This window comes from Diceros bicornis, chromosome 3 (assembly GCF_020826845.1).
Source record: "Diceros bicornis minor isolate mBicDic1 chromosome 3, mDicBic1.mat.cur, whole genome shotgun sequence".
Classification (NCBI taxonomy): domain Eukaryota; kingdom Metazoa; phylum Chordata; class Mammalia; order Perissodactyla; family Rhinocerotidae; genus Diceros; species Diceros bicornis.
Window position 1 is genome coordinate 73048665 of NC_080742.1, and position 25105 is coordinate 73073769.

General features: G+C 37.3%; 1 protein-coding gene across 1 annotated transcript in view; it reads right to left on the reverse strand.

The window, feature by feature from the left end:
• SLC13A1 (solute carrier family 13 member 1) overlaps positions 1 to 25105 on the reverse strand; it is a 68011-nt gene that overhangs the window by 18707 nt on the left and 24199 nt on the right. Inside the window, exons 7-8 of the mRNA XM_058534624.1 lie at positions 11033 to 11184; positions 554 to 673 (exon numbers count right to left, since the gene is read on the reverse strand). Coding sequence (XP_058390607.1) covers positions 554 to 673; positions 11033 to 11184 — 272 coding nt within the window. The remainder of the gene's footprint in view (positions 1 to 553; positions 674 to 11032; positions 11185 to 25105) is intronic.

Genomic DNA, 25105 nt, shown 5'->3' on the forward strand with positions numbered 1-25105 from the left:
TATGTGGGATGCCGCCACTGCATGGCCTGACAAGCGTTGCATTGGTGTGCGCCGGGGATCCGAACCCAGGGCCGCCAGCAGCAGAGCCCACGCACTTAACCGCTAGGCCATGGGGCTGGCCCTGGACGTATCAATTTTCATGCTAGGATGAAGCATGTTACAGTTTAAAATAACTCGATAACCTGAGGAAATCTCCACATTAAACCAAGAGGATGGGCAAAACTTCTTAAAATTCCACTTAACAATTTGGGCAGGGTCCTCATCATAGTGAGCTCCTTATGCCCTTTGGGTGTATCAATACCTTATTGGCTTAAGATTCAAAGGAAACCAAGATAGACTTGCTTTCTACAAACTGTCTTCCACAGCCAACATTGCTTATTGATGATATTCTAGCTTACCCTCAAAAGATGTCTTCTTAGGTGTCAGTTTTGTGGGGAAGTGAAACGCAGAAATGCAACATGCGTGAAATAGGCCAAAGAACATTGGGTGAGGAGCTAAGAACTTGGAACCAAGACACCTTTGTTTATCTGATTAACATGAAGTATTTACTTACTTGAATCCTAAGAAAAGCCACTGAAGCCAGATCCAGGACAAGAGTAGAATAATAACAGCAGCCGGGAAGGTGAAGATAAACCATGATCCAAAGTTGATGCACTGACAATCAGGGTAGCGTCTGTGCGAAAATATGGAAAAGTGTTCACGGAAGAAGTACAAGTGGCACCCTTTCTGACGGTCATTGGGAAGCACCAGTTCACAACTTTCCTGCACTACCAGCGAAGAAGGAAGATGTGAGATGTACTCACCACTACGTATAGTAGTTAGTTTTCTATGTGTATGTTTTGTTGTTAGTATGCAAATCATCAGTATATGAGTGAGGAAAGACAAACAAGCAGACTTAGGAACAGATGAAGATTAACTTAATAGAACTGAATTCTGTGACCATTTCACACTGGTAGCTGGCATCCTAGGCACCCATGAAGGGACTCTGATCCAGCCCATCTTGTCTTTCATAGCGGTTTTTCTAGGTTTCTTCTGCCCGAAAACAATGCAACCATCTTATCAGGCATATGCTAGCCCTTCCTTCCTAGAATTAGACAGTACTTTGGGGCTCAGTCAAATGGAATAAATCTGGGCCAGATAAAAATAATTAAAAGTTCTGTGGAAAACATCAACGTTTCCTGTATTTCTGCTAGTATTTTCACATTTTTAGCTTACATAATCACAAAGCAATAGCAACAAAAAAGGATCAGATACAAGTACAATTTCTTTCTACGAACTCAAATTCATTGTCTCAAAGTGTAGTGTAAATTCCAAATAAAGTCCCATAAAGTTACCTATTTTGTGACAATAGGGAAAAAAACCCAGGAAATTTGAGAAACAGTTGTCTTTAATTTTTTTTCTTGATGCAGTAATGCAAAGACAGAATTGGAAATCTGGAAAGTACAGAAAATATATAGAAGTAATAAAAAAACCGTTAACATATTTTTACTTTTTTTGAAATTACTAAATATAGAGAACTTTATAGAAGTGATAGATTTTCAATTCTTGTTCTATTGAGTCACATCTGTATTTTGCCATTTAAAAAAGATCATGTAAGGGGGCCGGCCCGGTGGCGCAAGCGGTTAAGCGCGCGCGCTCCGCTGCGGCAGCCCAGGGTTCACTGGTTCGGATCCCGGGCGCACACAGACGCACTGCTTGGCAAGCCATGCTGTGGCGGCGTCCCATATAAAGTGGAGGAAGATGGGCACCGATGTTAGCCCAGGGCCGTCTTCCTCAGCAAAAAAAGAGGAGGATTGGCGGATGTTAGCACAGGGCTGATCTCCTCACAAAAAAAAAAAAAAAAGATCATGTAAGTATATGAAAGGTTCCATGCTATATGCATCAAAATAAGCCAAATTTATGTATTTTATAGCATTCCTTCTTCTGTTTTAGGATGATTCTTAAGTAAGGAAAAGACAAAAAAAAAAAAACCCAAGTTTTCAAATCCTAGATTTTTAATATTTTCTGTAATTTTCTTCGAGTTTATGAAAAGTTCCTGATTTGCCTGGGCCCTAAAGTTATCATTAGCAACTTAAGGGTGATTTTTACCTACCTTGAAGTGTTCCAAGGATTAGCTTACATATTTATGCAATTAGAAAGTGACAAATGATAGATAAGAAATGCTAGGAATATATAGAATTGACGAATGGAAAAATGCCCATGATAACATTTGTTATCATGTCCACGAGGTTCTATTGAGAATTGCTCAGTTAAAAAGACATGCCTGTTGTCTTCAGTTGGAAAATAAAATAAGAGGAAAAGGCTTAAGCTTATTTCCCATCAATTTATCAGACTTGGATTACAGGTCAATGACCTATGTTAGTCCGTTCAGCCTAAAGACATTTAGAAATGCTACTTGGATTAGGTTCAAAACAATGCCCTAAAACCAATTTCGTTTTTCACCATCTGTGGCTCATATCTCGAAATCAGGCTGCATTGTTCTCCCCACCCACTACAGAGAATCTTCTAAGGTTTGTTTGACTGAAGAGAGGCTTTTCAGAATTTCTGTCATTTAGGAAAATGACAGCCTTGAAAAGCTAACCTCTGTTTTTTCATTTTGTTTTTATTTTTTTCTTCAGTAGTAAGAAGTATATAAACAACACAGCACTATGGCTTCCATGATCATAACCTTTAGACTTATACTTCGAGTGAACATTTTGAATGCTAATGAAACGAATGGCAAACTCTAAGTAAGGGATTAGTTTCACTGTGGTGTTCCTTTTTCCACTTCCTTATACCTTATAAGTGAAATGACTGCAAGTATCTGCCTAAGGCAAATAAAGATTTCTTACATCATGAACTATGCTGAGTACATTCAATTCTAATAGAAACCTTTTCTTTCACTTAACACTATGTTTTGGGTATCTACCACATGCCAGGTACTTTTCTAGCTATTAGGGATATAGCGATGAATTAGATGGGCGTAGTCTAGGCTCTCATAAAGTTTACTTTTAAGGGGGGAACACAGGAAAAACAGGTAAGCATATAATGAATCAGGAAATAAAACAGAAAAATGTAATTGAAAGTTATTAGGGGGAGGGAGAAATTTTACATAGTGTGGTCAAGGAAGGTGATATTTGAGATGAGATCTAAATGGCAATGACCTAAGGTTATGGTGACACGAAATAGAGTCTAAGAAGTAACCAATAGGAGTCACATCATATATAAAACCTTGTAGGCCATCAGAAGGAATTTGGATTTTAGTACAAAGGCAATTAGGAGTAATTGGTAACATAGTAACATAGTAAGTTAGTGATGTGATCTAATTTAAAGTCTACGTAAATTTGTGATTTATGTAAAACATGTGAGCTAGGTGGATTCTCAAGATTGAAGACAACAAGAGTGGAAGCCAGGATGTGGCAGGCAGAGCTCCAAGAGGACCCCCAAGATTCCTGTCTCAGGTACAAATGCCTTGTGTAATCCTCTCCCTTTCTGTGTGGATAGAATTTGTGAATATGATGAGATTTCATTCCTGTGATTAGGTTCCTTTATGGCAAATGTTGAAAGGATTTTGCAGAGGTAATCAAGGTCTCCATCAATTGACTTTGACTTAATCAAAAGGGAGATCATCTTGGGTGGACCTGACTTAATCAGGTGAGCCCTTAAGAGAGAGACTTTCCTGCTGGCCTAAAGAAGTAAGCTTCCATGTTGTCAAAGGAAGGGGCTACATGGCAAGGATCTAGGGGTAGCCTCTAGGGACTGAGAGTGATCCCACGCCAATAGTCAGAAATTAAACGGGCACCCCAGTAATTCAACCTCAGGGAACCAAATTCTGCCAACAACCTGAATGAGTTTGGAATAGGGCCCTGAGCTTCAGTGGAGATTTCAGGCCCTGCTGTCACCTTGATTTCAGCCTAGTGAGACCCTGAGCAAAGGACCTAGATAACCTGTGCCTAGACTCCTGACCCACAGAAATTATGAGATAATAAATTTGTGCTGTTTTAAGCCACTAAATTGATGGTAATTTATAACAAATCAAGAGAAGACAAAAACACAGGGGAATCTATTAGAAGACAAAAGAAGTTTTGCAGAGGAGTACGGTAGAGTAGAATAGGGAATAGAGTAGATTTTAGCTTAAATTAGATTGGTGGCAATGAAGATGAAGAGAAGGCAATAGATTTTCAGTATATTGGGATAAACGTGGGAAATGAGGAAAACGTGCCATTTATTGAAATAAAGTCTGAGGGGAAAACAGGTTGGCAGAAGCGTAAGGGAGTGGAGGACTAAGAATGCTGTCGTGGGCGTGTTAATCTGAGATTCCCTTAGTTTTCCAAGTGGCCCTGTTGGATAGGCACTTAGATAAATGAGTCTGGAGTTGAGAGGAGAGGGCAGGTTAGAGATATAAAATTGGTAGTTACCTACATATAGGTGAGGTTATAAACCATGGAAATGAGTGTATAATTTCAGGAGGAAATGCAGATAAGAGGAAGAGGGAATGCCCCCTGGGGGCACTCTAGGTTTTAGAGGCCAAGCAGAAGTGTAGGAATGAACAGATGAGCTGAGTACATTGAATTCCAACAAAAATCCTGTGAGGAAAGCATTATATTTCCATTTTACACAGGAAGGCACTGAGTCTCAGAAGGTTAAGTGGATTGCTCAAGGTCACAGATTGTGCAGCCAAGCTCGATTTTTAACCCAAGAGGAGTGTTTAAAACACAACCTCTTTTCGTTAAAGCACAGTGTCCTCAACTCCAACTCCCGGATGAAAAGAGAAAATTCCATATATATTGCAAAATATCATAAACTAGAGTACAAACGTTTTGTTTTAAGGACATTTTAGAACACTACAGGAATGACTGCCCTGTTAATGAGTTGACCTAAAGCAAACATGTGTGTCGATGCGTGATCAGGAAGATACTGATGTTGCAGTTCTTATGCCCAAGTACAAAATGACGAATAACTTGAATAGTAAATAAATACACAGAAATGCTTCGAAAGAATGGATGTAGTTGTGGAAATTTACGGCCTTGTAACACATTTTGCCAGTAAGAACACTATAAGCTAGCGTCCACGCTGATTATCGTCCTTTCGATTAATGACTGTTTCGATTATTTCTGAGTCAAAGCCACTTCTCAGTTTTGTATTTGTGTATTTCCAGAAGTTTCATTTCAAATATTAACTACGTGTCATTTATGAGCCAGGCTTAGATTTCGAACAGCAATAGCAAAAGTAGAAGCAGCAGCAACAGCAATGACTAGCATTATTGACAATTTTCTATGTACCAGCTCTCTACTAAGAGCCGCATAGGCATTATGCCATTTAATCCTCACAGTAACGTTATAAGTTCTAGTATTGCCCTCATTTTACAGATAAAGAAACTGATGTTCACAGAAGTTAAGCTAATATATGACAAAATTGAAATCTGAAGCAAAGTCTGAGTCCAAACTGCAAAATCCAGATTTCTTCTTCAGTATTTACCGGAGGAATTATTTCTGAGAAATACATACTGCAGGGGGAAATGTAGTAACGCTTGAAGGTGGCTATTGCTAAGTAAGTAGTTTACCTTCTCCCTCTGTAATTAGTCAAGAAGAGAGGTTACGGATGTGGGCTTTGAATTTAGGGCACCTATTAACACATTTCTTTTACCACTTTTTGGTTTATGAACCTATAGTAGTTATTATTTAACACATAATTAGTGACAGTGACTGTGCTAATCGTTGATAATACAACTTCCTTCCAAGCTGCTCTGTATACCCACGTATTTCACAGCTGACACCCACGAGCTGAATAATATACTTTGATAATCAGTAAGCTATGAAATTTTACTTGTGATAATCGTCCATTCTGACTCTGGTAGATTTGCTTTTCATATTTAACTCATAGCTGTTGTATTCATTAAATGATATTGATGTATCAAAACTATTCTGCTATGAAAGCAGTAATTGTCCCTCATAATATTTTCCTTAATAACTTTATTCGAATATCAAAAGATTATTTAGTTACTTAGATCATTTCCAAGAACAAACAGCATTTCATTTATGTCTTCGTACAGTTCATCTCAACCAATGTTCATTGATCACCTACCGGTGCCCCTTGTGGGCTAAAAGAAGATAAGACTATGACTCATACTGCCTTTACAAGCTTGCAATCATCAGGGGTCGTGCTGTGCACGTGTGTGGATAAGATGAGTTTATAGAATGTGAATATAGTTTACGATAAGAGGAGATGCGAATGGCACTTTAGGAGAAACTGAATAGAATTTCAAATGATATAGCAACCACACAAGTAGAAAAAGAAGTTGACAGAATTGGTGGGTCTTTCATGAACCTGAGTAAGAAGAAATGAGTTAATTACGGGGTGGTATTTATTAACGATAGTGCTAGGACAGGAGGAGATTGGGTGATGACTGGGAGAATACATCAGTGGAGCAGAAGGGGACAAGGGTCAGGTAGGGAGCATTGATCAAGCACAATTTACCTAATGGAAGAGCCAATAAAAATCTAAAGAATCTGTAATTTTGTAATAAGAGGTAAATGAAATAAAGGATATTTCCTGAATGCCCTATTCCAAGGATTAGTCAGGCTAATGGTGAATTAATCACAGGGGAGTTAGAATTTAGGTGCCAGGGGTACAGATTCAAAGATTAAGAATGCAAGAAATTTCATACCTTATAGTTGAGTTAGATATCGTTAGTCTTGCTCAGTCTTGTTAGTATTATTCTGAAAATCACCTTTCAAGCTATCCATCAGCTCATGACAACAAGAGAATGGTTCAGTCTCAGTAGCCAAATATGCAGCTTGGCAACTATTTCAGGTAATACTTCTTATATATGCATGTTTATATTTTATAAAAAGAAAATGCAACACATGAATGTGAATACCAATGTAGTTCTTATTTGTTACTGGCAGCAAACTTGCTTTTTTAGAATTCTGCCAACACGGCACCTTCACATATGACCTGCGGGGCAATGAAGCTGCCAAGTGGAAAATGCACCAGGCCATTTGCCTGCACCTGGAACTTCCTCCATTGACTAGTGATCTTCACTTAAGTTCTCTGAGCCTTGGTTCCTTATCTGTGAGATGAGGGAGTTGTATACATAATCTGAAATTTCCCTGTCTTCCCTTGTTCTATTCTTCCCTCTCATTATCACTCAGGAGGATATGTCCTTCTTTTCTGAGACTAATGTTTCTACTCTTGTTTCTAACTCCGTTTAGCTTCCACTTGACTCTAAGCCAATCAATGTTCTCTCTCTTTTTTTCCCCCAAACCTCGCATATCTCTGTGATTTCTCCACTCAAGATTTTAATTTCTGTGTTTATATATATAGCCCCCAAATTTATAAAAACTTGAACAATGCATTTGCAAGTACCTGCTGAAAGTCTCCTTGTGGATAGGCTCTTAGCAGGCCATTTCCATATGTTCAAAATCAAATTTATTAATTTCTCCTATGAACCGGCCATGTCTTCTCTAGAAGTTCATGGCATCGCTATCTATCCAGTCATATTGGCAAAAATTCCCAGAGTTTCCCTAACCCCCTCTTACTCTTAAATCCTCACACTTAATTACTCACTGCCTTCTGACTGTCTGTGTAGTATCTTCCTATCACGTCACCATTAGCCTAGTTCTGCCCCTCATCGTTCGTCAGCACTCTGGTGATAGACTCCTAATTGGTCTCCTGTCCCCAGACTCTTAGAACACCAATCAGTCTGCACACTGCTATTCTAAACTGTGCAAAAACATGCACACTATTTTACTCTCTCTCTAAAAAACCAGTTACAGACTTGTGTTTTGATTTATGAATTATTTGCATTCATTTTCTCCATAATCATGATGTTTATCTCTTTTAAGATTGGATCACGTTGTATGGACAAGTTTTCTCTAGTGATCAAGGGGTGCTGCACACAGCTACAGTCCTCCTTTAGGATGCACGTTCAATTATGTTTCTAGGGAGGTAATTTTTTAGGGAGACAGTCTTTGGGGTCTGACTGATCTTGGTTTGGTCCTCAATCTGCTAAGCTGAATCTCAACTTTCTCAACTCTAATAAGAATAATAACCAACATTTGTTGAGTGCATGCACTGTGCTAGGCACTTTTTGAAGTCCTAGTTATTGTATGTAAAACTCTAAACAACTCTCTAAGAGAGACATCTTATTATTGTCCTCATTTTTCTGGCAAGGTAACAAGCTTAAAGAGATAATTTGTCAAGTTCACCTAGTTTGTAACAGAAGAGTTGGGATTTGAACACAGACATTTCAATCCCAGAGCCTATGCTTTCAATCGCCATTATATACCATTTCCACAGCAAGGATATATAGGATATGTGCACGCTATAACGTATGTAAATTATCTGGTAAGGGCGCAATACATGTCACTTTACTTTCTCCCTATATGTCAAAAAAAAAAATGTTTTTAAAGTTTTAATGGTTTTCACATATGTATGTTTTGTCTAGGCAACCAGATGGAATCTTCCTCCTGGCAGGTTTTATTTTTTGCATTCTCCAAAAGAATTCAAAACACTGCCTTGCACATTGTCAGTTCTCAACAAATGTTTGTTGATTGACCGAGTGAATGAATGAAGGTCTGTTTTTATTTGCACTGAATAAAATTTAGCTTTCTCAGAATTCATTGTTCTCATTTTCTTTGTATAAAAAAAGAGAACAAGAGACATTGTATATATATACATACTTTATATATATGAGATAGATAGATAGATAGATAGATAGATAGATAGATAGATAGATAGAAGGCTTTGAAATGTGTAATCCAATCTCTTCTTCCCATTGTTTATTTGTAAGATGACACATTTCTCTAAACACCAATGATGGGAAATCATTGACTCTCAGGTTTCGTGCACCCTTTGTTGCTAGGTGAGACTCAAAGTGAAACTGTACAAAATGATTATTGGTATTGCTCAAAAAGATGGAAAGCAGTGTCAAGAGGAAAAAGTGGCATTATTGTAGTGGATTTGAAAATAAAGGGCAATTTCTTTCTAGCTCCAAACATCTGGACAAAGAATATAAATCTTTTTTTTTTTTCTGCAGTTTTAACTGAAGTTCATTGGAACTTTTTCCAATGAAATCGAATGCATTTTGTTCCATTGTTGCTTTAGGATACTGTTGTATGTTTTAGAGCCATAATTTAAGAAAAAGTTTATTAAATATCTAGCTTGTTTAATAATATCAATTATATTTTTCACGTAAGGTTGTTTTCCCCCTTCTATTCCAGTGTTTTCTATTAAGAGGGTATACTTTGAGTGTTTTTCCAGTTTGCATATAATTCCTAATGTTAAAACAATCTTTTGAAGGAAAAAAATCACTAAATTTCAACTACATTTTAAGCATTTTCCATATTTAACGAGTATTTTGGCCAAATTCCCATGACTAGGAGAATTAGAAGATTAGACAATTAGAGAAAATAGTTACTGAAACATTTTGCTCAAAGTGCTACAATGCTCTCAATCTGTCATTGCAAATGGATTAATGCATTCAAAGAGTCAAGGGAACAGCTAAATAAAAGAAAGAAAATGTGGTTGATACTTTGTGCAAGAACACCAAGGTCAAGGGCAAATTGATGTGGATTACTTTGACAATATCAAATAATTTCATGGGAATGGTGGACACCAGCAGTTCTCTAACACCAAGGATGAAACAATAAAAATTTGGTCTAAATTTTAGAAAAAGAGATTTAGAGAGAGGAGTACGATGTGGAATCTCTTTCTTTGGGCAATTCATGCGAAAGGATAGAAGTCTAGCTTTCAAAAAGGGATCAAGTATATTTCCTGTCTTGAATTAGGGGATACGTTGGATAAATACTCTCTGGCACTGTGAATTTCAGAAGTCTCCCACTTATAAACCAATGGCTTTTAAAATTTCTTTTCTGTTAGCTGTCGGAGTATACATAATGGATGTGTACTCATAGAAATAGTAAGCACACATGGAGGTCTGTGTTATAGCATCCCTAAACTGCTATACCAGTGTTCTTTGCACACAAGTTCTTGTTCTTTCTAGAATGAAGAGTGACATTTTTTGAGTCTTGGATTTCTTGGAAAAGCTATGCATGCACAACATCTTGCAAATAATTTTTAAAATTTCCTGGAGTCTGTGAATCTGCTTCGTAAGGTATAGCTTTCCAGCCTCTGAACCCTAATTTTTCTGTGAAAAGAAACTAAATCCTAGTCCAGGGCATTCTCAATGCTGCATACCTTCCTGGAACTCTGACAATTTTCTTTGCTATTAGTTGAAAATATGCCTTGGCTGTAGAATCAGTTTGAGCTCTCACATAAAAGCATGGACTTTCAAACTACTGTTTCAATAGTTCTTACATGGTGCTAAGTATTTTTACATAGTTTTCTTCATTTAATTCTCATAATAATCATATGAACTGTGACTATTTTAGACATGAAAAAGTTAAGTCTTGGGAGAGTAATGTATTTTTTTATTTCAAATTCACAAGGTGAAAACTGTGAAATTTTTAACCCAAGTGCTCTGACTGTATTCACAGGTTCCCCATTTTCTGCAATGGCTGACACCACAGTTCCAAACTTATATTTAGAGTCATACATCTGTCCTTAGGATACTTTATTACTGCCATTTCTTGTAATTGCTCATCCTTCAAATCTTTTTGAATTCCAAAGCCAAGCCTTCTGAAATTAGCACCTCTGTTCACTATTCATCATTTAAGTTCAAATGCCAGTCTTCACACCCTACATAAATTATTCCATGTTTATAATCCCTGTTCTTTTTACCTATCTATCATTTGCATTATTATTTGTAATGAAAAATGTCTTCCTTATTTGATTAGAGCTGTCAGCCTGGGGTTATCTCTTCTGAGCTGAACTGGGGAATCTGTAGGCACCTATTAATTCACTCTGTCCTACGTATTTAACTCTCAGTAGAAGGGAAGGTCTCTAGACCTATGGATGTCCTGATGGGGAACAAGAAGAGTTAACTCAGTATAGCATCTTTGCCCTTGGATTCTCTGATTCAGATGAGAATAATTCTTATAAGTTGCGTGTTGTGCATTTATTAAATCATCAATCCAATAATGTTACTTACACATTGAAATGCTCAGTGAAGATCAAGTTGGTGGAGGTACCAGTGATCGTTGTCAGTCCTCCAATGGTGGAAGAGTAAGCAATGCACAAGCACATAAGTTTACACATCATGTGGTCCTTCTTTGTTCGATATTTGGTTTCTGTGCCTGAATTCTGTTCAACAAGAAAATGTAATATGAGAACAGCTCTGTTTGTGTTCATGACAAGCAGTAATAGCATTTGTTATAGACTGAATGTTGTGTCGCCCTCAAATTCATGTGTTGAAGCCCGAACCCCCAATGTTATGGTATTTGGAGATGGGCCCTTTGGGAGGTAACTAGGATTAGAGGAGATCATGATGGTGAGGTCCTGGTCTGATGGGATTAGTGCTCTTATAAGGGGAGACACCAAAGAGCTTGATCTCTCTCTCTCCACTGTGTCAGAACACAGCAAGAAGGTAGCTGTCTGAAACCCAAGGAGAGAGTCCTCACCAGACACTGATCCTGCTGGCACTTTTGTCTTGGATTTCCAGTCTCCAGAACTGTTAGAAACAAATTCCTGTTGTTTAAGCCACCCAGTCTATGGTATTTTGTTATGGCAGCCTAATAATACAGCATTTATCTTTCCATCAATAGAAATGTAACAATGAAAATATTTAACCTGAAGCAACTAGAAGGATGTGCAACCATGACATACAACTATCTACTGGGGCTTTGGGGAGAAAAAGGGAAAAAAAGGAGGAGGATTAGCAATAGATGTTAGCTCAGGGCTGATCTTCTTCACATACACACAAAAATTTAACCTGAAATAGCGAAATTATTTTACAAGCATAATTTCATTCATTTGCTCATCTTTCTTTCTTATTCCCGAACTAACTCTTCCCCTCTTCTCTTCTCACAACCACTCACAAGTCTTTCAACTCTTTTTCCAGTGAATTGTTGGTGTATGGTCAGTGAGTCCCTCAACCTCTTTTTAGGGTGTTTCCCTACCTTGGTACCTTAACTGATGATCCCCAAAGGATACTACTTCTTCTGAAATTGGATGTTTTCAACCCCATATTCTTCAGCATTGAGAGATGGAGTCAGTGTCCTCCTTGCAACCCATTATCACTTACAGAACATTGATCCTCTACTCATATGAAAACAAATTCATTTTTCTTTAAGGCTCATGTAATTTGGGTATTTCTTTCTCTCCCCACTCTTTTTTTTTTTTTTTTGGTGAGGAACACTAGCCCTGAGCTAACATCTGTTGCCAATCCTCCTCTTTTTGCTGAGGAAGATTGTCCCTGGGCTAACATCTGTGCCCATCTTCCTCTACTTTATATGTGGGATGCCTGCCACAGCATGGCTTGATAAGCAGTGTGTAGGTCTGCACCCAGGACGTGAACCTGCAAACCCCGGGCTGCAGAAGCAGAGCATGTGAAGTAAACCACTACACCACCAGGCCGGCCCCTCTCCCCATTCTTTTGAACATGATATTCTGATCTCTTGGTCACCCATTGAAGTCATTTGCATCTGGCATGCAACATTCCTCCATCCTCCAAATCCTGTCAGCATCAGGATAACTATAACATGTTCAAGAATAACCCTCCAAATATACCGGCCTCACAGAATTTTTTATCTAATTTCCAGAGACCTTCAACTCATCTCTACCTCAGTCACCCTCTCACATAGTTACACCCTGGACAGCATCACAACCTCAAATGGCTCCATCTGGGAAGTCACGATTTCAAATGTGTTTTGTTTATGAATACGGCTTACTAGAGTACAAGCCAAAAGCAACTTCATTCCCTCTCTCACCCATGGCCCATAGAAACACATTCTGTTGATCTGATTTTTGCTATCCCTGGGGTGAAATGTGGGGCAGAACCTATAACTTTTCTGGTCACTGCACTTAATAAATAGTCTTTTGGTCATGTTTAGTAGGAAAAAAAAGGAAAGTCACGTGAGTAATTGAAAGTAATAGTACTCCATTTAATAACAGAGGTCCCAACTTCATTTAAAGTTAAATCTTCTCTTCTCCCCTAGATCACGCCTGCTTAAAAGCCCGTAGTTGGAAGGAGGTTTGTGGGTTTGGCTTTTTCTCTCTCTTCTAGCTCCAAATCCTTCCACCACTTGCTAGTCTGTTTCTAACCCTCCGTATTAGGAGTGCCAGGGGATGGACAGGATCAGGGGAGGAGAGGTAAGGATTAGCAGAGGTCTTATTTGACTGATAGAGCTAAGATATGACATTAGTACTTTCTAGGCATGATGGCTGTTCAAAATGACTCCATTTGGTGGACGCTTTCATGGATCCTTCAGAGAGTCATATCATCCCAATAGGAACGTCAGATTGCTGCTCCTCCTATGTAGCTAATGCATCTCTTCCACTTGCTTGCTTATGACACACTATGGTTTCAGCATGTGATGGTCCACCCAGTCTCTTTATGCTGAGGTCAACTAGCCCTGTCAAGCCCTCTTGGGGAAAGTTGCTTTTCAAATGACCCCAAATACCACCCCTTCCATATGTTCCCTACATCTGTTACATGGAAAGAGGTACCTCTGCCCTGTTGGCAGTGAAAGTGCAGCTGAAACTCCATTAGGTAAGGAGATTCAGCCATGACCTTCCACTTTCAGATTTTTCAAGAGTGTGTCAAACACTAGTCCACTGACCTCGTCTAAGTCTAGGGGACAGATTCTCAAGCTCCCCAAGTAGTGGTATCTCAGTATCTATCTCACCGTCTTGAGGTAAGTGGGAGGCTCTTCCTTTCCCTTCTCCTCGGTAGTACAGGCTACAGGGAGTTTGGGAAAATATTCCAACTCTCTCCAAAGGTAGACTATCTCTCAGCCTTCTCATTTTCAACACTAAGTTTGAGTCTAAAACTGTTTTTTTTGTCACTTCCTTTGTAAATCCTGTGTAAGTGGAACACAGGAATACTTATGGGATATGCTTGATATTACGGTTCTTCAGGGATAGAAACAGTCTCATTTCACCACCCTATTAGGCAAGAAGTCTGCTCTTTTACCACAGCTGCTTTTTCCAACCTTGCCATTGCATTGCCTCTATCCCCGTTCTTCAACTCTATTGGCAAGTCTAGGTCGCTGAAGCATCTAGTTATTCCCAGTAGATTGGTCCTCTCCTTTCTTCACTTCCTTTCCTACCTAGTTTAGATTCCACAGTAAACCAATTCAGTACCTTTTTTTTTTAAGGCATTTATTTTTTAAACCACTTTATTGAAGTATGATTGACATGTAAAAAGCTGTACATATTTAATGTATACAACTCGTCAAGCTTGGGGATAAGTATACACCCGTGAAACCATCACCACCATCAGCAACTTTCTTAACAAAACCCTAAACTCTCTTTCTTGTCTCTCTTTGAATGGCAGTTATTTAGCAAAATTTCAACTTTGAATGAACCCAATCATTTACTTTCTCTGTGTCAAGTCTGCCCCTGAGCAGCCAAGAACTGGTGGTGAAAATTACACACATAGTAGAAGAGATTGAGTTCCCTACATTCGTGATCACAAACTTCAACTGCTGTGTCCTTGCTGTCCCTCTATCCTGCTGTGTTTCTCTGACTGAATTACTCTACCTGTCTCCACAGGAAAATTTAAAACCTTCCCCATTCTCTTTACACCTCCCTCTCAATGCTCCCTCCCACTCTTCACAGGTAGCTTTGCCTCCTATTCCACAGGGACATTAGAAGCTGGCAGACAGAAGTCTCACTGTCAAACGTAGAAACCTACTTGCCTCTGTCCTACCTTCTCCTCCTTCTCGACATATATAATAGAGTAAATGTCTCTCCTCTAACTTCTTGTTTCTGGACCTCAAACCCTCAGGCCTTCTCAGAAACCTTATAGGATAGACTTTCCTGGAATTTTCCCACCAACATTTAATCATTTTCAAGTCATCTTTACAAAAGAAAAAAAGAAGACCTTCTTAACCCTCTTCTCAATTAAACTACTGCCCGACCTCATCTCCATTTTCCTAGCCAAACTACTCAAAAGAGTTGTCTACATCACTGACTCCATTGCTTTAACCACACCAATCTGGCTTCTGGCTTCTCAACCCACTCAAAATGCACTTTCTCTGACTATCAATAACCTCCACATCACTAAACCCAATAGATACTTTTAATTTTGTAGACCTCTCAGCAGCACCTAAAAGAGTTAATCGCTCTTTCCTGCTGGAAATCTCTTCTTTGGGCTTCTGTGATGTCTCACTTTTCTGCTTTTTCTTCTACATCTCTGTCTGTCCCTCTGTCTCCCTTGCCAGTTCATTTTCCTTTAATCTTCCTTAAAACTGGAATTTCTTGGAACTCCATCATAGGCCCTTGTCTCTTCTCACAGTAATATTTCTCCTTAGGAAATCTCATATATTTTCATTGATTTAATGAATATAGATATGCCAGACCACAAACTCCTGTCTTTAGCCCGGACTTCTCCTTTTAGGCCTATATTTCCAATTGTCTGTTCAACATAATTTGAATGTCTAAAATAAAACTCCAATCCCCAAATATTCAAAACCAAACTCATAATTTCCTTCCTCAAATGTAGTTCTTCTTTAGGATCACCTATATATGGATAACAGTGTTACCATCATCATCATTACGAGCACTTACCGTGTGCTTAGTATGTAATAAGCACTGTTTTAAGTTAAAATCAAATAAATGTTATAATTCTTGTTATTCTTACAACACAATGAGGTTAATGCTGTTATTATCCACTTTCCACATGAAGACATGAGACACAGAGAGGTTAAGCAGCTTGCCCAAGGTCACAGAACCTGGAAATGGCAGACTTGCATCTTGAAAGCAAGTAGAGCTCGTATCCTTGGCCACTATACTATATTGCTTGTCCTCCTTGAAATCATCTCTTCCTCATCCCACCAAATCCTGTCAATTTTATCTATTTAAATATGTCTGAGCTCTGGTTTTCTCCATCTCCACTAGCCTCGATCTAAGTCAACATTATCTCTGATTTGAATTATTGTAATAGCCTTCTTGTGGGTCTCCTAGCATCAATTCTTGCCTATTTCAGACCTGTCCTACACACTGCAGCCTTTAAGAAAAAAACTAGATGCATTTAAGAAATATACAAACAGAAAAACTGCCCTGCTCCACACAGATAAGCATGCTGTCTGTGACATTGGCACTGGAAGATCTTTTCGAGAAATCATAATAGGGAAAAAATTCTACTCACTAAAAGCCATCACGAAAGCAGGAGTGGCATTTAGCATGGCAGGGTCAAGTGCATCGGATTGTAATTTGCCTTTTACTTTCTAATTAACTTAAAGGTTAGCTCCCAGGGGTACCTATTCTTCACCCCAAATAAATTAATTTACAAATGTCTCCTTTTGCCTTATATTTCCTACAAGGAAATGATTTTTATTTTCCTTATGATAAAAGATTCCATTGAAAATTTGAAAAATAAATGGAATGTAAATAAAATAGCAAAATAAGTTTTATTTATTAATTTTTTGTGAGGAAGATCAGCCCTGAGCTAACATCTGCCAATCCTCCTCTTTTTCCTGAGGAAGACTGACCCTGGGCTAACATCCATGCCCATCTTCCTCCACTTTATGTGGGATGCCACAACAGCATGGCTTGCCAAGTGGTGCGTCGGTGCGCGCCCGGGATCTGAACCAACGAACCCCCGGCCATCACAGCGGACCGCACGCACTTAACCTCTTGTGCCACCAGGCCAGCCCCAGAAAATAAGTTTTAAAATACTTATGAGTGATACAGAGTGACAGCTGAAATTTAGGGCTTAAATAGTAACAATTTTACCATAGGAAAGCCTTCAAACACAAACCAGAAAGTGATGTATAATTTGGATATTATTAAATTGATGATAAGAATGGACACTTAAAGATGTAATGTGTATATAATTTCTCATTGCCACACTAAAACTTTCAAAAATACAAATGAGGAACAAATTGGGTTTCATATAAAAGCTTGACTACAGATAAATGTCTATATACAAAGCAATTACTAAAATGCATTGTTAGACCTAAAACAAAAAATAAAAATAGGAAAATATTAATATATTTGCCATGCTTTATCTCTTATAAATTTCCCACACCTTTTTCCTATATAAAGACCTTTAAAACATGCATTAGTGCTACTGCACATAACATAATGTTTATGCAAATATCATGGATAATTTAGAAACATTAAAAATTCAAGGTACATTCAAATTCTGCTGTAAATGGTAACACTAATATATCATAACACACGTTAAGTACTAAGTGGAGGTATGTAGAGGATGGGGTGTACCACTTGTGTTATCTAGCCAATAAATATGAGCCCTATGCAGTCCGCTCTGTTGTTTTTGCTTAGGGCATGTGAATGCTGGGCTGCACTAGTTGAAGAGATGATACTATAGTAAGCGGTAAAGATTGAGGACCAGAGGGACAGCAGTAGAGGGCAATGGGCAGAAAAATAGAGCTCTTAAGAAAGCCTGAGATGAGCCACTAATTGAGCCAACTATTTGTACAAAAACCACAAAAGGGAGTAGAGGAGGCACCTCAGCAGATTAGTCTTCTGCTCAAGACAATGCTTTAAATCTGAGAACAAGGGTTTGACCCTAGCCCAAGCGGGATCTGGAATAAGTCATTTGAGGCAGCAAGTAAGACCCAGACTCTCAGGGTTGCAGCTATCAAGACAATAAAATAATCACTATGTTTCTCCAAAAGTGGAGGAAGAATTTGGTGTGTGTAGGGGCAGGGGGAGGGGTAATTTCTCCTAAGAGTTTGGGAGAGAAAAAAAGAATTCTAAAGCAAAGGAGGGAGAAGGAGCAAAGCAGCTAGAGGGGTGAGGCTGGAGACAGTCAGGGATGAAGAGGCCAGAGAAAACCTCCTGCGCTGAGGTGACCAAAGGACATTGCCATGGATATATTGTGAATGGGAATGTGCTTGTTTTATAGATTTCATGACAGGAGAGTTATGTGAAATTAAAGGTGCAGAATGATGTAATTTAAAATAAGAGATATAGCCACATACACACATGTGCCTAGGAATAGACTAAAACGAAAAATGTCAAAATATTAACAATGAGATTAGTGGGGTATCTGCTACCTTCTTGATACTTTTTGTATTTTCCACAATCACAAAATTTTTTTTAATATATAAAAGAATCATAGATTATTAAAGCAAACAAGTATTTAGAGATTATCTGGTACAAAGACCTCATTTTTCAGAAGAGCAAAATGAGTCTTAATGAGACATAGTTGGTCACTGCAGAATTGAAACCAGAATCCGTGTATCTGGGTTTCCTCTCAAGGATTCCCCTTGTACCATCCTGCCTTCCAGAACACTTTTGTCCTACGTGAGTTTTTAAACCTATATCTAAGACTTTACATTTAATTACATTACATTTCATATTGCTTTTACCACAACAGTTGTAACCTATTGTGTTTTTATTCAATCTCAATTCTGCCCGTCATACATTCGTTATTTCACACAAACGTATGACATCTAAGACCTTGTGAGTATGCCTTCCACAAATTCTTCCGAAGTGACTGAAAAAATTTTGTCTAGGACATGACCAAATTCAAAATCCTATGACATTATCACACGGGTGATGCTCAAGGGACATTTCAGAGCACACATCCTGCAGGTCCAGATATGACTCACCATTGCCACCTGGTGGCAGCGATGGCAGATTCCGGGGCATGTTAACATCAGTGTCTGGTGTTAAAAATCAATGCATGAATCAGCGTGGACTAAACCAGTGGTCTCCACCGCACTGTACAAAGTAATTCATTTCGGTGAGGGTGGCATGAAAACATTAGAGCTTCTATTTATAGGTAAGTAATTATGCAGGGCTAATTGCACAAAATATTAGTTCCTGCTAACCATTTTCTGCTTGTCAAAGACAGCCAGTAAAATCTTCTAGCCCTTTTTGGATATTTATTTGCCCTTACTTTAATAGTACTCATACGATACCATATCTTGATTTCTCAGGTGTAGGCATTACAATTAAATTTCCAACATGTTAGATTATGAGAATTTAGCTTCCTTTCATAGCCTCGTCTACTGAACACACTCATACTTTTCATGTCTCTGTAACCCTTCCAATACGGCTATATCATAATTTTGCTTAGAGCAGAGTCCAATGTTCAGAATGTTGTCTAGAGATCTATGAGCAATATGATATATATTACTTTTCCTGTTTTGTACTCTTTCCTCATCCCTCCCGACTTGCTTGGTTTTCTACATACATAACACTAAATCAACCCCAAATACTCTGTGTTTATTTAAATCTTCTCTCAGAAGAGTCAAATGATAGGATAACTAATCTACATCAAATATTCTACCAATTTCATTGTTTTGGAGACATCTTTTCCAGGGCCTTCCTATTTGTCCCAAATCTAGTCATTTTTTTCTCGGCAAAGAACTATCTAGGCTTTAGTCTACTTTCTCAATTCATTAATGGTTTGACTGGATATTGATTTCTAGATTAGAAATAAATGTTATTCAGAATTTTGAAGCCATTTTTTTCTATTGTCTCTGAGTTTCCAGCGTTGCTGTAGAGAAATGTTCAGCCATTCATATTTTTTATGCTTTTTAACAAATCAGTTTTTCCCTCTTTCTAGAAACTTTTAGGGTCTTCTCTTTATCCACAGTATCCCGAAATTTCAATGACCTTCCCTATGTGGGTTGTTCCATCTCTTGTGCTAGTGCCCAGTGGGACTTTTGGTCATAGAAATTATATTCTTCTATTATGGGAATTTTCTTGAATTTTTGATATAGCCCTCTTAATTTTCTTTATTCTTTTTCTGAAACGCCTATTATTTTCTTGTCTCTTCCTATTTTTTCTAAATTTTCTATTTATGATATTTTTTAATCTTTATATTACATTTTATATTTATGTATTTATTTTTATATTTTATTTATATATTTTATTTTTTGTCTTCTTTTTCCTCTTTCATAGAATGCCATTCATATTTCACGAACGCAATTTCTTTGTTTACATAATTGAATATACTAATGATAGTTTCTTTTCCTGTGTTTTCATCTTCTTGCACAGTCTCTGTTTCCTGCAAGTTTCTGTTTTCTTTTTTGTTTGTTTGGGACTCTCTTTTTCGCGCCTCAGGCTTTCTTCAGATATCCAGGAATTTTGGGTTGTTTGCTCATAGTTAAGGCAGTGAAAAGCTGGTTGGAAGCTCTGTACATGTGCTGTGGGATTTGTTGTTGACTGTGGGCTTCACTGTAGTATCATGTGACTGGGCCTTTTTCTGGAGAAATCTCAATGCTGTATATTCATCTTTTCTCTTGTGCTGATTGCATTCCCCACAGAAGCAGCTCCTGGTCTCCTGTCTGCTGACACCTGGAGGGTGGAGGACCGGCTATGGGACCAGTAGGGTAGAAAGCAGGGATCTCACCATTCAGTGTATAAAGGACTACTCAGTGCCTCTGTTTTCATTGTGAACCCTCTCCTGCCCTTGAAGCATGTCTGGTTTTCCTTGCCTTGGCTTTACCAGGGCTAAAGAGTACTCTCCTGTTTGGTGGAGGGGAAGCAATTGCATCCATGTAGAGTTGTGGAAGAAATTTGGAAATTTAACTCTTTCTTAAACAATTTTTTATTTACTCCCACTTTTCAATATTTTAAAAACTTTGAGAGCTGCTGCTATGTAAATCGAGTTGTTTATTGTCTTGCCTCACTGCTGATTTAGGATTCCGCTTTTGTGGGATAACTGAGTCATTTCCCACCCATTCTTTTCTGTTTCAGCTTCCAAAATGATTTTGCTGTTACCTCGTCTCTTGACATTTATATAATTGTGACTTTATGACTTAAAAAGTCTCTTTGTTCTTGCTCTGATTCACTCTATTCACTCTATTCAGAATAGAGTGGAGGTAAATGGGCCTCTTCAATCTGCCATCATATTGGAAGATGCAGTATTTCTCTTTTTACATTAAAAAAGAAATAAATTAATCTTAACTAATAATTAATGCACAGATTGCCATTGGTGCCTGCACGGTGCATACATTGCTGGATGATGTAGGTGAAAGGGAAGGGAGAGTAAAAGCTCCATAGTGTGCAGAGGGCTGGACAGTGGGGCCCTGTCTCCATTGTTTGCTCTCAGCATATTGAGTTTACATGTGATTTGTTAAGTGGATAACAGATAATGCTTTCTCATTTTAATTAAGCCAGCCCTCCCATAATGTGAACATGGCTTTAAATGATTTCTATAGAAAATGATTTGTGTAAAAAAACCCAGAATGAAGATAATACATAAGTAAATAGCAAGAAAATGTAAGAAGGATCCTTCTCCTAATCGTGACATGAACTCTTCATGAAGATCTGGTCAGTAATGACCTGAACAATTCAGAGGAGTTGGTAACAAAATTGAAGTTATCAACAAGACTCCTTGAAATGTGATTTTTATCCACTGTAGTTAATAAAGAACTACGTTGCATATTGTGAACTGGGATATTAGTTTGTACAGTAATAGTGTGATGAATAGAAAGATATTTAAAATTTAGCACTCAAGACATGAGGACTCCATAAAAAATTCTATTTTTTCAGCAATGTTGAAAATCATAATTAAATCCAAGAATTATTTTACAAAATGTTTTTATCCTAAATGTTAAATATTTAGAAGCTTCCTTTGTAATTTCTTAGTGAAGAGCAAAAAAAAAAAATATACATGACATTGGGAAAAATGTTTTTCTTTTTATAGTGGTAAAAAGGACTGTTATAAATAATACAGCAGATTTCTCTATCCAGCCACATGACAAATCAGATTCCCTGTTAAACAAAATGCTGTTTAAAATATTTAAAAGCACCTTTTAAATGTATCACTAAACTAATACAAAAGTAAGGAATCTGGCTTGATCTCAAATAAAGTAGAAATGGGAATCTTAAGTTAAATGAGTGACAAGGCCACTTTTTGACCTGGGGATTATTATTATTATTTTTACTTATTTGTTTTTTATTTTTATTTATTTATTATTATCATTATTCTGTTGCAAGAAGAGCTGGGGATGGAAGATAATGCCTTAGGCCCACCTGTGTGGGGAAATGTACAGGAAAACTCTCCTAAAGCTGGTATCCTTTGCAGAGGTAGACATCAAGGAAATGTCATATTGACTTAAGGGAAAAACATAATGTCCCCTGAAAACTCCTAACCATGAGCATTTTTTTAGCCTAAATTGGTATTACCTGTGTGTTGAAAGAAACCCAGTAATATAATTGAAAGCCCTTCCAGGCAGCTAAAATCTAGGACTTAAGAAATTCCCATAGACGTTTTAAGGAAAATTAGTATTTCACTATTTAAAAGCATAGAACACACAAGAAAATACAGCAATAAAAGTGAGAAACAGCAGAAAACAAAAATAGGCCAGAGAGATCCACAAAAACTTCAGACACTAGAGTTATTAGACACAGAATACAAGTAAATTTATTATGATTAACAAACTTAGAGCAGGGATTGAAAATATGAGTAAGGAGAAAGAAACTATAAAAATTACCAACAAATCTTAAAAATAGACAAATAAAATTTGCAGAAATTAAAATTTAAATAACTGAATTTAAAAACTCATTGGGTAGGTTAAACAACAAAACAGACATAGCTGAAGGGAGAATTAATGAACTGGAAGATAGACCAGAAGTTATTGTTTGTAATGTAATCTAGTAAGACACAGAGAAGGAAAATAAAAAGTGATGTTGAGAAGCATAGAAAATAGAGAAAGTTTAACATGTGTTTAACTGGAGACCCACAGGAAACAAGAGCTGCAAATTCTCAAGAATTGTTGGAAAAAACCAATAACAGATTCAAGACACACACACACACACACACACACACAAATCTTTAAAGTAACCAAAGAGAAAAGATTGCCTATAAAGGAATGATAATTTGACAGACACCTAGCTTATTTCTCAAAGGCAAAAAAGTCAAAAGACAATAGAAATACATCTCAACGAGCAAAGAAAAAATAATGGTCAAAATAGAACTCTATAACAACAAAAAATATATATTTCAGGAATTATAAAGACCTTAATATAAAAAAAAACTGAGAGTTTACCACCAAAAGGAACTCTCTGAAGTACATTCAAAAGATACATTCAAACAGAAGGAACATGACCTCAGATGGAAGGTCTGAGAAACAAGAAACAATGATGAGCAAAGATTTTAATAAATATGCTCATAATTTACAAAATATTAATTTAGAAAATTATATAACTTATGAGAAAATAATAGACTAGAACTAAAAAATTGGAAAATAGTAGCATATAAATAGGAAGAGATGCTCTAGTTGAAATGTCCTAAGGTCTTTGTCTTGTCCAGGAGGGAGTAAATAAATGGATTACTTTTAGATTTTTATAAATCAAGCATACATAGTGTTATGGTTTGAATTGTGTCTCCCTCTAAATTCATATATCGAAGCCCTAACCCCCAATGTGACTATATTTGGAAATAGGGAATTTAAGGAGGTAATTAAGATTAAATGAGGTCACAAGGGCGGGGCCCTAAACTGATAGGACTGGTGTCCTTATAAAAAGAGGAAGAGAGACTAGGGATCTCTGTTTTTTCCTCTGCTTCTGCACAGAGGAGAGACCACGTGAAGATGCGGTGCGAAGGCAAGCTGACCGCAAGCCAGGAAGAAGGGCCTCACCAGAGACCAACCTTGATGGCGCTTTCACTCGGACTTCCAGCCTCCAGAACTGTGAGAAAATAAATGTCTATTGTTTAAACCACTGATTCTGTGGTATTTTGTTATGGCAGCCCTAGCTGACCAATACTCATGGTAATTTGGTCAAGACAGCTTAAATAATAGACACAGCATAGAAAATCAGCAAGTGTGTTTGTGCGTGTGTGTGTGCGCACGTGTGTGTGGAGTAAGATAAAAAACAGAGAAAAAAGAAAGTAACTGCATAAGAATGCAGAAAAAAGAGATAGAAAGAATATTTGGGAAAAATAGAAATTAGAAATTAGAAATTATTCTAAATTTATAAAATCAAGTGGACCAAACTTGTCAGGCAAAAATTTTCAACCTGGATAGAAACACAAAAGCCAGCAATATGCTTTTTACAAGAGCTACATCTAAAGTATAAGGACATAGAAATATTGAAAATAAAAGGATAGAAGAAATGCCAGGTAAACACTAGCCTAAAGCACCCTTGCATTGCTACATTATTATCAGACAAATAAATCCTGAAACCAAAAACCATTAATCTAGATGAAAGGGGCACTGCAAAATGGTAAAAGCATTAAATAACCAAGAATATATAAATATTTTAAACTGGTAGGGACATAATGACATAATCCAAATAATCTAAAAATACATAGAAACCAAAATTGACAGAACTATCAGGAGAAACAGACATATTCACATCGTAGGCGGAGATTTTAACAAAACTGTTGCATTAATTGCTAGGTTAAGCAGACAAAAACTTGGTTATGTCACAGAAGATTTGAAAAGCACAACTAGCAAACTTGATCTAACAGACTTTTGGAAAATATTGCCCGCAGTAAGTTGAGAATACAGTTCTTTTTAAGCACAATGACATATTTATCACAATTGATCATGTGCTAGCCCATAAATCTGTCTCAACAAGTTTTGAAAACCTGATGTCATAGAGACTAGATTCTGACCATAGTAAAATTAAGTTAGAAATGAAAAACAAAACAAAAAATAGCTACAAAAGCCTCATTAATTTCAAATTTTAAAACACACTTCTAAGCAGCTCATGAATCAAAGAACATAACATAATGGAAATCAGGAAACATAGAGAACTGAAAATATGGGATAGAGCAATAGTAATTGAAAAAAATTTATCTACATAGAGAACTGAAAATATGGGATATAGCAATAGTGATTGAAAAAAATTTATCTCCTTAAATCCTTACTTTGGAAGAGAAGAAAAACTCAAAATTAATAAGGTATATGCCTAATTTTAAAAGTTACCAAAAGAGCAGCAGAATAAATGCAAAAATAAAGTAGACAGAATAAAGTAATAAAGAGAGGAAACTAATAAAGTAGAATACACATGGAATAGAGAGGATCAAGAGAGTCAAAATTTGGTTTCTGGACAAGACTTATGAGACATAAAATAGACATATTTTTGGAAAGATTATTCAAAAGAAAGTTTAAATGCACAGGTTAGG